At 47.4% G+C, this 15,388-nt stretch overlaps 1 protein-coding gene across 10 annotated transcripts in view; it reads left to right on the top strand.

Annotated features, from left to right (window-relative positions):
* The first annotated feature begins 4,192 nt into the window (after positions 1-4,192).
* The window catches only part of actn1 (actinin, alpha 1), a 34,164-nt gene continuing 22,968 nt past the window's right edge, over positions 4,193-15,388 (top strand). For 4 of the 10 annotated variants that reach the window (XM_069160492.1, XM_069160490.1, XM_069160488.1 and 1 more), the window contains exon 1: positions 4,195-4,539. In XM_069160492.1, the coding sequence (XP_069016593.1) occupies positions 4,429-4,539 (111 nt within the window). In that variant the 5' untranslated portion in view covers positions 4,195-4,428. Of the gene's footprint in view, positions 4,540-15,388 lie in introns of all 10 variants that reach the window. The other 6 variants (XM_069160491.1, XM_069160489.1, XM_069160487.1 and 3 more) reach the window with 3 other exon arrangements.

Genomic DNA, 15,388 nt, shown 5'->3' with positions numbered 1-15,388 from the left:
TCCTCATTCTGGAGTCGTAGAAACGACTCCGCCATTGTCTGCCGCCATGGCAACTCCGCCTCAACTTTCCTGTGAAAGAAGCGTGGAGCCTAATGAGGCGGCCGTGACCCTGAGAATATTTATTATTCATTTATGGATGAATCTGTCATAAACTGTCAGCCGAACCGACGACATGGAGGGTTCAAATAATTTAACATTATTCAGATTATTTAATATTATTCATATTTTAAATTATTCAGATTATTTAAATTGTTCAGATGATGCAGATTATTTAAATTGTTCAGATTTTTTTTACATTATTCATATTGTTTTAGATCATTGATTATTTTAGATCATTCTGATTATTTGAGATGATTGAGATTATTTAAATGATTCATGTGATTTAAATGATCCACATGATTTAAATAAGTCTGATTATTTAAATTATTCATACTATTTAAATGGTCCATAATATTTAAATTATTCATACTATCTAAATTATTCAGAAATCACAGCCTAATTTGTATCTCTGATCCAACAGACGGTCTGTATGGATAAATGATCAAAAGACATGTTCAGTCCTCTCTGGGTCACTGTCTGACCACCAGTGAGCAGAGCTAAGAGTTCAGGCAGCTAAAATAAATTCAGATGTGGACATTTATTCTGCTCTCAACTGGTGAATTTACATGTGTAATTATGATTCAGCAACATATTTGTGTCTCTGCTGTCAAAAATGAGCTGCAGCTGGATATACTTTAGACCACCGGGTGGCAGCAGAAACAAGCTGTGAGCACAACGTTAAAGTGATATGAAATAATAAAATAATTCGAATAGTTACTTTATTATTTTAAAATATATAGATTATAGATTAATTAAAATAAGTTCAACACAGTTTAATAGTCTTAAAAGAGGTCAGCCATGGGCATCACGACCTGCAGAGGTCAGAGGTCGACTGAGGTCAGGCTGACGTGCAGTGATCAGCTGTTTGTATTTCCTCCTCATCATCACACTGAGGTCACTTATCTGCAGGAAGTCAACATCCTTCATTTCACCACTCACCTCCTGAGAGTCCTGTACGTTGTTTACTGTGTGACAGAGGTGCATGCTGGGATGCATGTGGCTTCGTGATGAGTGACAGCTACAGATACATCAGTCAGCTGGTTTTGGAGTGAAATGTCATCAGACGGTCTCATAGAGGAGAACAGCACTGGGATCATATTAGTTCAGGATCAATGCTGTTCTGATTCCCTCCCTCTGAAGTCTGAAGGAGCCAACTCATCCTTGGAGGACTTCCAGTGAGCAGGTTTAATTACATGTACTGTAGGTGTGTTGTCCTCCTCTGAGAGCTGCTGAATATCATAATAAATTAGATCTGGAACCTCAGCCACATAGTCCTGATGAGGTTTTAAAATTTAAAGTATTTTCACGTTAACTTCTTTTTTCTATATTTAGGTGGAGCCACAAGTGACCATATTTAAATGAGCTGGGGAGGAGCGAGGGGCGGATCAGACTGAGATGACCCGCCCACCTACACCACAAACCTGACTGCACCTCAGGCCTGTCAATCAACCAGCCCCACTCCCAAACATATGCATGTTAGAGTCCTAATATTAAATGAACGATGAATTATTTCCAGAAGGACCAGAACTCGGCTCAGAGGGAGGGAGTTTTTCTTATGACACCATTAAAAGCCACAATGTCTTTTAATGGGAGTCTATAGAGACAGGCCCTAGTGGTCCTCAGTGGTACTATAGATGGAGTCTATGGAGACGGCCCCTAGTATTCCTCAGTGGTATTACACTTTAAAACTTCACATGGCATAGACTGAAGTTACGCTCACTTTTATTTAGTCTGTCTGACTGAAACCAAACATAGAAATGAATCACCATGAACGACCAATAGGGGTCTCCATCAGGAACCACCCCCCCCCCTCCAATCCTGTGAAGCTGCGGACAGCTCCATTTTCAGTGTCTTTTAATCACATCCTTTGTTTGGCTCCTCCCACCCTGCTTTATATCCTTTTAGCCTTGTCTTTATCCTACACTCCTTCTGATTGGCTCAAGATGATGACCACAAACCAAACACATTTACCAATCAGGGGGCTGATCCCGGTTGTATTCCATACATGGCTCAGACAGCTGTGATCTGACTCCCTCCAACATGACTGGAATACTTTGGGAGCGAGCCACCGACCGGAGGCAGATCCTCCGACTCCTCGGGATATTCTGGGATGAATTCTGTCACGCTGACGTTGAGCAGCTGGAAACTCCCCAAAACAAACGGAGCGGAGCGGAGCGTGCCGCCACAACAGTTAGACCCTGTTTCAGTGGCTCATTCAGAGAGTTCAATGATGCGGTTAATGAGCATCATGTGCTGCAACCAGTGTGTTGATGAGACGGACCGTCGGAGGTGGTGGAGCTGCACTGAGGGGGTCGACCTCCGTCAGCCTGGTAACAATAAACTATTACAACAGATAACCATCAGATCTAATTATTGTTATTCATCTTCTCAGTTTAGGATGAAAACATCTTATTCTGATGTCCAAGATAGTCACACTTTTATAACTAATGAAATGTTTACCTGAAGACTAATGAAATAGTTATTAACTGTTACACCTGATGAACAGTTTCCATTAATTGTAAACTGAATGAATCGTTGCTTTTGAAATGTCTGTTGGCTAATTAGCGAATGCAAGTGTTTGTATTTATCTCCACACTGTTCCTAACGAGCTGCAGTCAGCTGATTCTGGCTTTCTGCTACCATCACACTTTCACCTCCACTTACTGCTGCTGTTACTACTGCTGTTACTACTACTGCTGCTGTTTCTGCATCTCTGCTGCTGCTGTTGTTACTACTGCTGCTGTTACTTCACCTCTGCTGCTGCAGCTGACTCTCAGGCTGCTCCCTCCAGCGGGTCGAGGCGGTGAGCTGGCAGTCTGCGCCCGTCAGTGACATCACTTTCCCAAACACTCACCGCTGGAAGTTTGTCCATATATGGAAGAGCTCCACTTTCCCCTGTCAGGGCTTTCCCGCTATCCTGCCGTGTGTATGTGTGTGTGTGTGTGTGTGTGTGTGTGTGTGTGTGTCTCTCTCTCTCTCTCTCTCTCTCTCTCTCTGTGTGTGTGTGTGTGTGTGTGTGTGTGTGTGTGTGTGTGTGTGTGTGAGACAGAGGGGTAGTTTACCTTACATGGCAGACAGACCTGCCATCTCTTCATGTTTATAGGAGCTGCTTTGTGACCTTCCTATTCACTACTTTACTCTAGTGCACAGACAGATCATGTGACTCTGGCCCCGGGCCCAGACATGTAGACACACACACACACACACACACACACACACACACACACAGCAGGACCTGAAAGATCATAAAACAAATTTTAGCTGCTTCATTGATGTTTTCAAATCTCATCCTGGTCATTTGGAGTCTCTATGTTAGCATCTCTCTGTAATTTGTTAGCATCTTTGTAGTCACTTTGTGTTGTTGTCTAGTTGTTTTGTAGTTGATGTTTCTTGCCTCCTTGTGACCATTTTGCATCTCTGTGGTTTAATTTATTGCATTTTTTTCCCTTTTTTAAAATCACGTGGAGTAGAAACTAAAACTAAACTTTAGTTTAAATTGAACCTAAAACTAAACTCTAGTTTGAATTGAACCTAAAGATGGGGATCCGTGCAGTCTACCTGGGTTGTGTCCTCCCTGAATGAAGCTGTTGCTCCGCCTCGTGCTGACGTCATGAAGTGAACTACAGCTGGTTGAAAGTTGATCCTTTATTCTTCAACGTTTGGATCCAGTAGATGTGTATTAAGTACAGCCTGTATGTAGAGGAGGAGATATTAATATAATAAAGTGATTTATTCTCTGTTTTTTAAAGTCTCTAAGTTTTATTAGCAGCCCATTCATTGATAATTTTATTCAAAGAAAAGTTTTAAAACTTGTTCAGTTTCTGATTAAATTTTTTTTTAAAAACTCGACAGGATCAAAAACACTTTCTTTGACTTAAAACACTTAAAGTTCTGGTTCTGTTCGGTGAAGTTCCGCTGCTTCTTTCTCACTCAGATGTTTGGTTCTACCTACGCAGTCAACCGTAGACAGAAAGCCTCCCCACTGACAGGCCCGGCAGCCAATCTGCTTCTAGGGGGCGGACCCTGCGGGCCCGAGGCGTCCAATCAGATCCGTTTGTCGGTTATCGATTCAATTTGTCTGAAGCAAAGTTTTTGCGTGTCGCTGCGGGAGCTGGACCTGCCTACCAAGCTGCTGCCGCTACCGGAGAAAACCGAGCAGACCGACGAAGAAGAGGCAGTCCCAGGGAGAGGAAGAGCGACAGAGAGCGGGAACCGGCGGTGGACCGTTAATTTCATCCGCACACCGGAGAGAACAGCGAGCTGCTGGAAGAACATCATCCGCCGCGGACCGGGGAGCACAAGCCGAACGCGTTCACAGCTGATCGACACATGAATATTATGGATCTCTACGACGACGACGACATAGACTACATGCAACAGGAGGATGACTGGGACCGGGACATGCTGCTGGACCCGGCCTGGGAGAAGCAGCAGAGGAAGGTGAGACCTCCGCATACCTCCGTCTACCTCCAGGGCGGAAGTGGTGGTGGTAGGGAGGGAGGGAGTGGGGGGTTGGGAAGGGGTATAATATCGATAAAGCTGATAACACGTCACAGAGGAGCATCGATCAGTCACCGCAGCACGAGACACTCAGCGGCTCCAACAGCGCGTGGCAGTTGATTAGTGATTACCAGGATCATTATCGATCAGCTGCATTCAAACTTTACACACACACACACACACACACACACACACACACACACGGGGGTGGGGTGGGGGTGGGGGGTGTACTGTAACAGATGTCAGCCTTCAACGGCCCCTCAGTCATCTGTTTTATGATGATGCGACGTGGATTAGACCACTTAACAAGTGTGTGTGTGTGTGTGTGTGAGTGAGTGAGTGAGTGAGTGACTGTGTGTGTGTGAACCTACAGTCTCCTGAAATTAGCGGATTTACACAGTTTGTGCTGATGATGGTCAGACTCGTTGTGGAAGTTGTTCAGTTGTATTGTTGATATGCTGTGTTGTTATGTTGTGAGTCAATCTGAAGGTTTGTGTTGTTGTTCTGTTTTGTTGTGGATGTTTGTGTATAGATTCATATTAATCTGATCTGATGGTCTTTGAGATGTTCAGACCAGCTGGTCCTCCTGCTGTACCTCCTTTGCTTCCTCCTTCACTTCCTGCTGTACCTCCTTTACCTCCTGCTGTACCACCTCCACCTCCTACTGTACCTCCTTCACCTCCTACTGTAAATCCTCCATGTCCTACTGTACCCCTTTCACCTCCTACTGTACCTCCATCTCCTCCAACTGTACCTAATTCATCTTTTCCTGTACCTCCTTCATCACCTCCTACTGTACCTCCTCCACCTCCTCCACCTCCTACTGTACCTACTTCACCTCCTGCTGTACCTACTTCATCTTCTCCTGCACCTCCTACTGTATCTCCTTCACTGCCTCCTCCACGTCCTACTGTACCTCCTTCACCTCCTGCTGTACCTACTTCATCTCCTCCTCCACCTCCTACTGTACCTCCTTCACCGCCTCCTCCACATCCTACTGTACCTCCTTCACCTCCTGCTGTACCTACTTCATCTCCTCCTCTACCTCCTACCGTACCTCCTTCATCTCCTCCTTCATCTCCTACTGTTCCTCCTTAATCTCCTCTGGTACTTCCTTCATCACTTGCTACTGTACCCCCTTCACCTCCTACTGCACCTCCTTCACCTCCTTTACCTCCTACTGTATCTCCTTCACCTCCTACTGTACCTCCTTCACCTTCTCCTGTACCTCCTCCTCCTCCTGTGTAACAAGGGGAGGAGAGTCTGAGAGGAATCTGACTCTGTGGTTTGGGCGGGACCTCCGTGGAGCTTCGTGCCCAAACATGGTAATAATCGTTCCTCTCGCTGCTGCTGGAAAACTTTTCCTCAACTTTCTGTCTGAGAAGCTTCTGGTTTCCTGGATGATGTCATCGTCAGGCTGCTACTGGTCGAAGGCAAATAAAGGGAAATACAGGGCAGGTATGCAGGGTCGGTGTCAGGTGTGAACGGAGGAGGAGAAGGAGGATGAAGGAGGAGGAGGTCACTGCTGCTCCTTTACAGCCTTTTATGTTTTAAACATCTCGATGCAGAAAAGAGGAAGTGGGACGAGTCTGGAGGAAGTGGTTCAGATAACAGACCTAAAACTGTCCTGGATGATCCTACACACACACACACACACACACACACACACACACACACACACACACACACACAAATTCCTCGGGGTCGATGAGCAGATAACCTGTGATCCTTTCATGTTTGCAGTCTTTATTCCTCTGACCTGTTGAAATGCACCAACCAGCTTCCTGCTGCTTCAGCCTGCGAAGTGCTAATTGGCTCATTTAAAGTGAAGGTGGAAGGAACATGGGAGGAAGAGGAGGAGGGAACAGTCAGGAGCAGTTAACAGTTGTTCAGACCTTCATCAGTTGGTGATGAAGAGTTCACAGCTCTCCTCCTGTTTCAGTTCCACAGTTTTCTGCTTCCTTTCAGAATAAAAGTCTTAAAATGTTCCACCCTGAGGCCTTATTTTGTAACAAGTTTTGAGGGAACACCAACGCAGCATGTCGGAGAGCTTCGCATACTTGGAGCTACAAGTCTCGACCCAACCCCGGGATGAATGATGTCTTATCTCGGGGAGCGTTTCGCACCCAGGTGTGTCAGAGCCGGACCCACAGCCGCAGCTGTATTCCTCCGAAGGATCTTCGTCATCGCACCCTCATCGCTCTTGGTCAGAGTTTTTTTGTTTTGTTTTTGGAAGGTGGAGTTCAGGTGTTTGCCCTAATAAGGTTAAAAGCCGCCAGCAGCTGTGACGGTCCTGCCCGGAAACGCCCTGCCCTCCTGCTTCCCATCTCTGTGTTCCCAAACAGCTCCCAGCCACACCCACATTCCCCCGCCCCGGTCCCAGATATGAGGAATCGCTTCATGTTTTCACACACAGGAATTTCACCCACCTGCAGCACCTGGCCGTTAGCAGCTTTGCCCGAGGGCATTTCGGCCGAGAGAAGTCCGGATTTGTTCACTTTTGCCCGTTAAGTTCTGACACACATAAATCATCTCATCTCGCGTGAAATGTGTAAAGTGTCTTTGAAGGACTTATTTGAATTAGTTTTTCTCTGTAGTGAGATGCAGCAGCGTGTCGGTCAGCATGATGAATCGTACTGCATGTCTTAATTAATCAGCTTTAATTAATTGTTAATAAGTGACCAGGCTATCGGTAGCTGCAGGCGTCCAAACAAGAGAATCCTGACTTTCATCCAGACTCGCTGCTTCTGCAGGAAATCGCACGTCTTCACCGAGATGCAGCAGCTGGTTGATGAATCAAATCATCAATAGAAAAGGATCCTTAGATGCTCCCGCAGGTCGTTTGAGGCGGTCCTGTTGCTGATTGGCTGCTGTGCGTCAGCTGACTGTACACCGAATGGACTGTCATTTTTTTTAGACGACTCATCAGGTTTGTTTCGCCGTTCAGGAAGCTGAGTCACTTCTAGTAACTCTGGTTCCACACGGCAGCAGCTGATTGCCCGCTTGCGTAATAGGATGTGTGATGTCAGCCACAAACACTTCACAGTCACAGTCCTCCCATGATGCACTTCCAGAGACCCCGCTTTAACAGAAGAAGAGAGAATGTGAGGGTGAACATGATGAAGGCTGCTCCTTTTCGCTACATTAAACATGAAGCTGTAGAGTGTCACTTTCTTTCTTGATGTGTCATGTGATGTTTCATCCTGCTGCTGACAGGTTCATGATCTGATCACGTTCTCATCATCACCAGTTTAAACCAGTCAGATTTATTTATTTATTATTTTAACTGATAAATCAGGTGTCATTAATATTTTCATTACTTGTGAAAAATTGTTCACAGCTGAATGCTGCTTCTGATTGGTCGTCATCTGAATGCTGTTGCTGTTTGGTCATCATCTGAAAGCTGTTGCTGATTGGTCGTCATCTAATCGCTGTGTTTGATGTTTGAAGAGGAAAATGTGAGCGGTTCTGGTTCTTATCTGAGCGGCTTCAGATTCCGACTCAGATTCTCTCACAGCTCGTTTTCTCAGGCTCCAGATTTAGAAACAGGAATCCGCTTGGAGCTGTTGGAGGTCATTAGAACAGTTCATAGTGAAATGAGTTGTAACGACTGAATAGTTCAGACGCACTGCTTCATTTACACTTTAATAATCTGCAGTAGGATGTACAGACTCAGTCGGGTAGATTCCACATCCAGCCGGGGATTTTGGGGTCAAGGTGCACTTCCTGTGGAGCTCATTGCTGGAGCGTGTCTGGAAACACTCCACATTGGTCACATGATTCCACTGGTCACATGTCTCCATACCACATGGTTTATAGGTGATGTGAGCATGTTTCTGAGGAATGTTCCGGCTCCACATGCAGGGACTGAATCGCTATGCTAATGCTATTCATCAAACCACTGTGTGCGTGTGTATGCGTACATGTGTGTGTATATGTGTGTAACATGTGAGTGTAAGCTGTCGCAAGGCAGTAGCTGCAGCGCTCGGAGTAAACAGATACCGTGGCACACCTTTCCTTTCAGCGGCTGTGGGCGGAGCTTGTGGTGCCCTGGGGGTGGGTGTAGGGGGGCGTAGAGGAGCTGTGTTCAGGAGGGCATCCTTTGTCCCTCTGTCAGCCTGGAGTCAATAATTTATGATGCAGCAGGGCAGAGCCTGAGAGTCAGGTGACCCCAGGTGCTGCAGCTGTTAGCAGCGCTGTGGGTCATTTCACAGGTGAAATTAGATGTTTAGATCCTTATGTCGATCTCGTCGCTCTATAGCCACCTGCTGTCTGTAGGAGGGGAAGGAGGAAACAGGAAAGAGAAAGGGGGAGGGAGGTCTGGAAAGTTAACTTTAATTTACACCGAAGTAGAATTCAGACTTCAACACAGAGAAGAAGAGGACTGATGATGAAGAGGAGGGCGAGATGGATGATGATGATGAAGAGGAGGGAGGAAGAGAGATGGATAATGATGATGAAGATGAGTTGTTGTGCTCTTCCTCTTTTCTGAAGTGGGTCGAGTATCGATCGTGTGGATTTCAATCAGCTGTTACTGATCGTCTGTTACATCACGCATCACAAGCTGCATCATGAGCTGCATCACAAGCTGTGCTACATGCCTTAATGATGACTGTGATGCAGCTCTGCTGCAGTGCTGCAGGGGGAGCATGCACACTCCTGAAATCTTCTTCTTGTCCTCCTGAACTCTTCTTCTTCATGTCCTCCAGAGCTCTTTTTCTTCACGTCCTCGAGCGCTCTTCTTCTTCACGTTCTCGAGCGCTCTTCTTCTTCACGTCCTCCGGAGCTCTTCTTCTTCACGTCCTCCTGAACTCTTCTTCTTCACGTCCTCCAGAGCTCTTCTTCTTCACGTCCTCCAGAGCTCTTCTTCTTCACGTCCTCCTGAACTCTTCTTCTTCACGTCCTCCTGAACTCTTCTTCTTCATGTCCTCCTGAACTCTTCTTCTTCATGTCCTCATGAAATCTTCTTCTTCATGACCTCCAGAACTCCAAGAAACACAGTCAACAGTGATATTGTACTGTGATGGAGTTTGCCAGAGGTGAGTTATTGTACAGTCTTATTGCAGTGGGTAGGAATGATCTCCTGTATCTGTCCTTGTGACAGCGGAGCTGGAGGAATCTTTTAGAGAAAGTGCTCCGCTGTCCCTGCAGCAGGTGGTGGAGAGGGTGGTCAGGATTATCCAATATGGATAATAGTTTGTTCAGCGTCCTCCTCTCCACCACCTTTTCCAGGCTGTCCAGTTTGTAGCCGATGATAGAGCCGGCCTTCTTAACCAGTTTGTTAAGTCTGTTGGTGTCACCGGCTCCAATGCTGCTCCCCCAGCAGACCCCAGCGAAGTACAATGCACTGGCCACAACAGACTGGTAGAACATCTCCAACATCTCGCTGCAACCATTGAAGGATCGAAGTTTCCTCAAGAAAAAGAGTCGACTCATCACCTTCTTGTAGACAGCATTGATGTTGGTCTTCCAGTTCAGTCTGTTGTCGATGGACACACCCAGGTACTTGTATTCCTCAACCATGTCCACCACCTCTCCCAGGACTCTCAGCGGTTGTGGAGCCGTCGTCTTCCTCCTGAAGTCGACCACCATCTCTTTGGTCTTGGCTACATTCAGGAGCAGGTGGTTCCTTCCCGCCCACTCCACAAAGTCCTCCACTACTGCCCTGTACTCATCCTCCCGTCCATCCCTCATACATCCTACCACTGCAGAGTCATCAGAGAACTTCTGCAGATGGCAGGACTCTGAGTTGTACTGGAGGTCAGTTGTGTATAAGGTGAACAGGAAGGGGGACAGAACAGTTCCCTGAGGAGCTCCAATATCACTGACCACCGTATCAGACAGCACACTGCCCAGACGGACAAACTGTGGTCTGCCTGTCAGGTATTCAGTGATCCAGGAGACGGTGGACGCGCCCACCCCCACCACCTGCAGCTTCTCACTCAGGAGCAGTGGTTGAATGGTGTTGAATGCACTGGAGAAATCAAAGAAAGTGATTCTCACAGAGATCTCACAAATTGCAGAGGGTCCAGAGAAGATTTCACCAGCGGCCTGAGGTGGGCCAAGACCAGCCTCTCCAGCACCTTCATCACATGAGATGTGAGGGCAACTGGTCGGTAGTCGTTGAGGCCAGATGGAGTCATCTTCTTGGGGACTGGAACCAGGCAGGACGTCTTCCACAGCACCGGGACCTCCTCCTGCTTCAGGCTCAGGTTGAAGAGGTGTTGTAGGACCTCAGCCAGCTGGACGGCGCAGGTCTTCAGGACCACGGGGCTGATGCCGTCAGGTCCTGCAGCCTTGCGCTGGTGGATTCTCTCCAGCTGTCTCCTAACCTGGTCAGTCGTCACAGAGAGGGAGGGGGTCAAGGTGTCGATGGAGGAAGAGCCCTTTGAGATTGAGGGCTCTGTGCAGTTCACCAGGGGGCGCAGAGGGGGGAGGCAGCAGAGGTGTTTGGGAGGTGTGAGGTGTGGAGGAGACAGATGAGGGTGGTGAACTAAACCTGTTGAAGAAACAGTTTAGTTCATTTGACCTCTCCAGGGAGCCCCCTGGTTGTCTCTCTCTCCCCTTGAACCCAGTAATCTCCTTCATACCGGTCCACACCTCCCTCACGTTGTTCTGTTGGAGTTTGGCCTCCAGCTTCCTCCTGTAGGAGTCCTTGCACTCTCTCAGCTTCTCCTTCAGGTCATGCTGAACTCTCCTGAGCTCCTCCCTGTCCCCAGACCTGAAAGCTGCTTTCTTCTTATTAAGAATAACTTTCAGGTCACTGGTGATCCACGGCTTATTGTTGGGGAAGCAGTGTACAGTCCGGGATGGTACGGTGGAGTGTTCACAGAATTTAATGTATTCTGTGATACAGTCCGTCATGCTGTTGATGTCCTCCCCATGTGGTCCACACAGCACATCCCAATCCGTGGACTCAGAGCAGTCCTGCAGGGCTTCTTTAGCCTCCTGTGTCCACCTCCTCACAGTCCTGGTGGTCACAGGCTGCCTCTGCACCAGGGGAACATACTTGGGAGTCAGCAGGACCAGGTTGTGGTCTGATCTACCAAGGGGAGGAAGGGCAGTAGTACTGTATGCATCCATGGCATTAGCATACAGTAGGTCCAGAGTTTTATTGTTCCGTGTGGGGCAGTTAACATACTGGTGCAAAGTTGGCAGTACTTTATCCAGACTGGTGTGGTTAAAGTCTCCAGTAACTGCCAAAAATACACTGGGATGCTTAGTCTGCAGTTTAGCCACAGTGGAGTGGATGGTGTCCACTGCTGCCTCTGCGTCAGCTGATGGAGGAACGTACACAGCGATGACAATGGCGGACGTGAACTCCCTCGGCAAATAATAAGAGCGCATCCCCACGGCTAGCAGTTCAATGTCCGGGCTACAGAAACGTTCCTTCACACACACGTGGTCGGGATTGCACCACCTCTCGTTCACATAGACTGCAATCCCTCCACCTTTCTTCTTACCGCTCCGAACAACGTCTCTGTCCGCCCGAATAGTCCTGAAGCCGGGTACGGCCGCGCTGTGGTCCCGGTATTCCCGCTGTGTCTTTACCAGCGCGCCGAGCTCGTCTGTCTTGTTGGCCAACGACCTCACGTTCCCCATTAAGATCGCCGGTACCGCTGGTTTGTATTTCCTCCTTTCCGCCTTTAGCTTAGCTCCAGCTCTGCAACCCCGCCGTCTTCTCCGAAGTTCAACGGGGATCTCAGGCCTCGCTCCGGGCAGCAGCAGTAGGGGCCTATTCAGCGCAATCAGCTGATCATGTGAGTAAACAATAACAGTGCCCCCATCCAGAAACGTGGAAAAATTACGGTCCATTGTCTGACCGTTAACTTAACACACGAGAGAAAGAAAAAAACAACTCTGAAGAGAGGAGAAAGGCTTAAAAAATACTAATAACACACTCGGGGAGGGGAGCTGCTGCAACAGGCTGCCGCTAACGCGGCGCCATCTTATCAATGTTCTTCACGACCTCCAGAACTCTTCTTCTTCACGTCCTCCAGAGCTCTTCTTCTTCACGTCCTCCTGAACTCTTTTTCTTCACGTCCTCCTGAACTCTTCTTCTTCACGTCCTCCTGAACTCTTCTTCTTCACGTCCTCCTGAACTCTTCTTCTTCACGACCTCATGAACTCTTCTTTTCATGTCCTCCTGAAATCTTCTTCTTCATGACCTCCAGAACTCTTGTTCTTCACGTCCTCCTGAACTCTTGTTCTTCACATCCTCCTGAACTCTTGTTCTCCACGTCCTCCTGAACTCTTGTTCTTCACGTCCTCCAGAGCTCTTCTTCTTCACGTCCTCCAGAGCTCTTCTTCTTCACGTCCTCCTGAACTCTTCTTTTCATGTCCTCATGAAATCTTCTTCATTACCTCCAGAACTCTTGTTCTTCACGTCCTCCTGAACTCTTGTTCTTCACGTCCTCCTGAACTCTTGTTCTTCACGTCCTCCAGAGCTCTTCTTCTTCACGTCCTCCTGAGCTCTTCTTCTTCACGTCCTCCTGAGCTCTTCTTCTTCACGTCCTCCTGAGCTCTTCTTCTTCACGTCCTCCTGAACTCTTGTTCTTCACGTCCTCCTGAACTCTTGTTCTTCACGTCCTCCTGAACTCTTGTTCTTCACGTCCTCCTGAACTCTTCTTCTTAACGACCTCCAGAACTCTTCTTCTTCATGTCCTCATGAAATCCTCTTCATGTCCTCATGAAATCTTCTTCTTCATGTCCTTCTGAACTCTTGTTCTTCATGTCCTCCTGAACTCTTGTTCTTCATGTCCTCCAGAGCTCTTCTTCTTCATGTCCTCCTGAACTCTTCTTCTTCATGTCCTCCTGAACTCTTGTTGTTCATGTCCTCCAGAGCTCTTCTTCTTCATGTTCTCCTGAACTCTTGTTCTTCATGTCCTCCTGAACTCTTGTTCTTCATGTCCTCCAGAGCTCTTCTTCTTCTTGACCTCCTGAACTCATCTTTTTTTTTCATGTCCTCCTGAACTTTTCTTCTTCTTCTCATGAGCACTGATCCGCTCAGCTGTTGGTTGGTTTTATTTGAACTTATTTTCTTCTTTGCAGCATAGGGGACGTGCAGCCTGCAGCCATCAGTTAGAGGCACTGCAGCCTGCTGCTCTGATCCATCACTGCTGAGACATGGTGATCAGTTGTCTGATTTGTTTCCCTGAACTTTAATACGTTATTAAAAGGCCATCATGTCTGCTCACGTTGACAGCATCACAGCAGGTTCCATTTTTTTTTTGTATGGATGTTTGTAGAGCAGCTGTTTAAATCACCTCAGAGGTTCAGCTCACTGTTCTCTACCTGCAGTGAACTCTGAGGCCTCCAACAGGAGAGTTTTACGTGTCACCGTGGAAACTGTGTCAGTGATGGTGCCTTTAAGTTCTCTTCAGACAGACGTTTCTCTCAGCGGTTCTGATGCAGCACTTCTGTTGTTGTGTCACTCTGTCGATCGGCTACAGTGCCTAGCGTCCCAGACATGAACAAAGCTCTGAGGCCAGAGGTCAGAGCAGGCGGTGGTCTCTGTGACAGTCAGATGTAATATACAGATGACCCGTAGGGGCAGTGTGGAGCTGTGACAGGGTCAGGGGGGTGTGTGTGGGAGGAGCCGACAGCGTTTTGTCCCCTTGTCCTCAGAATGAGTAAAATAGTGACGCCCTCGACTGTCGCCATGGTTACTGTTTACATCAGGTGAATCCAGACGTTGTGATTATATTGCTGTTCCCCTGGTGCGCCCTCTAGTGGAGTCCTCCAGTAACACTGGACAGTCAGTCAGCGATAAAGTTCTCAAATATTCCTTTTAAGAAAAAATATTCTGATCAGTTTGTTGTTTAAAAAAACTGGAAGTTTTGTCCTGTTAACTTGTAAATAAATCTCTCACACTGCTGGGAATAAAATCATGTGATTGGATTCTGTCTGGTCAGCACAAAGAGACCATAGATGTGTTTATACTCGACGTAAGAATGTGAATTACATACTTGAACACGTGTTGTAGTCGTGTTGTAGATATGTTGTCGACGTGTGTGTGTGTGTGTGTGTGTGTGTGTGTGTGTGTGTGTGTTACACAGTAACAGTGTGTGCAGCTGATGACCTCCAGTCTGTTGGACAGAAATGTCCGAGATGTCCAGCGGTCCTCACAGGAGGCGTACAGTACAGCTGATGTGTTGAAAGTGTCCTTTGTTTGGAGAGCAGTATGAAGCTCCGCCCACCTCAGCAATTCTCCAGTCAGCTGACGGTCAGCAGTGGAAAAACGCTGCAGTGGCAGAAAGCAGCAACGACGAGCTGCAGCTGACTCATGATTAGCGAGCTCAGACCCAGGACTGCTGAGTCATGATAACATGTCCGCCTGGTTTCAGTACAGTTCTGTTGGTGGGACTTCAGATGATGCTGCTGCTTTAGGACTCCCTGTAACTGTAGAAACTCTGACTCAATCTCAGGTGTTTGAACAGGATTCTGTAGCAGGTGTTCGGTCTCTCTGAGCTGCTCAGCGACGAGCCCGGAGGCTTCATTTACATCCAACCACAGATTTACATCTGATTTGTGTGCTGTGACATCAGAAGTGAGTCATTGTGTCCTCCTCAGGTGTTGTGTCCTGCTGAAAGTGAGGTGACTCTTGTGTTGCTTCAAGTTGTTTTTAGATTCAGAGCCTGTAAATAAAACCTTTGCAGTGAAATATCTTTCAGTCTCGTCACCTGACTGCAGAGCTGAGAGCTGATTGGTTCAGATTTATTACTGATGGAGGCGTCGACTTTTGTTCCATTTAAAGTTTTATTCAGGTAGTTTTACTAAACACACCTTC

This window comes from Embiotoca jacksoni, unplaced genomic scaffold (genome assembly GCF_022577435.1).
Source record: "Embiotoca jacksoni isolate LCO1_2020_lvr unplaced genomic scaffold, fEmbJac1.0.p SCAF_27, whole genome shotgun sequence".
Lineage (NCBI taxonomy): Eukaryota > Metazoa > Chordata > Actinopteri > Embiotocidae > Embiotoca > Embiotoca jacksoni.
Note: the sequence above shows the minus strand (reverse complement) of the source record. Positions and strands in the feature narration are given on the sequence as shown.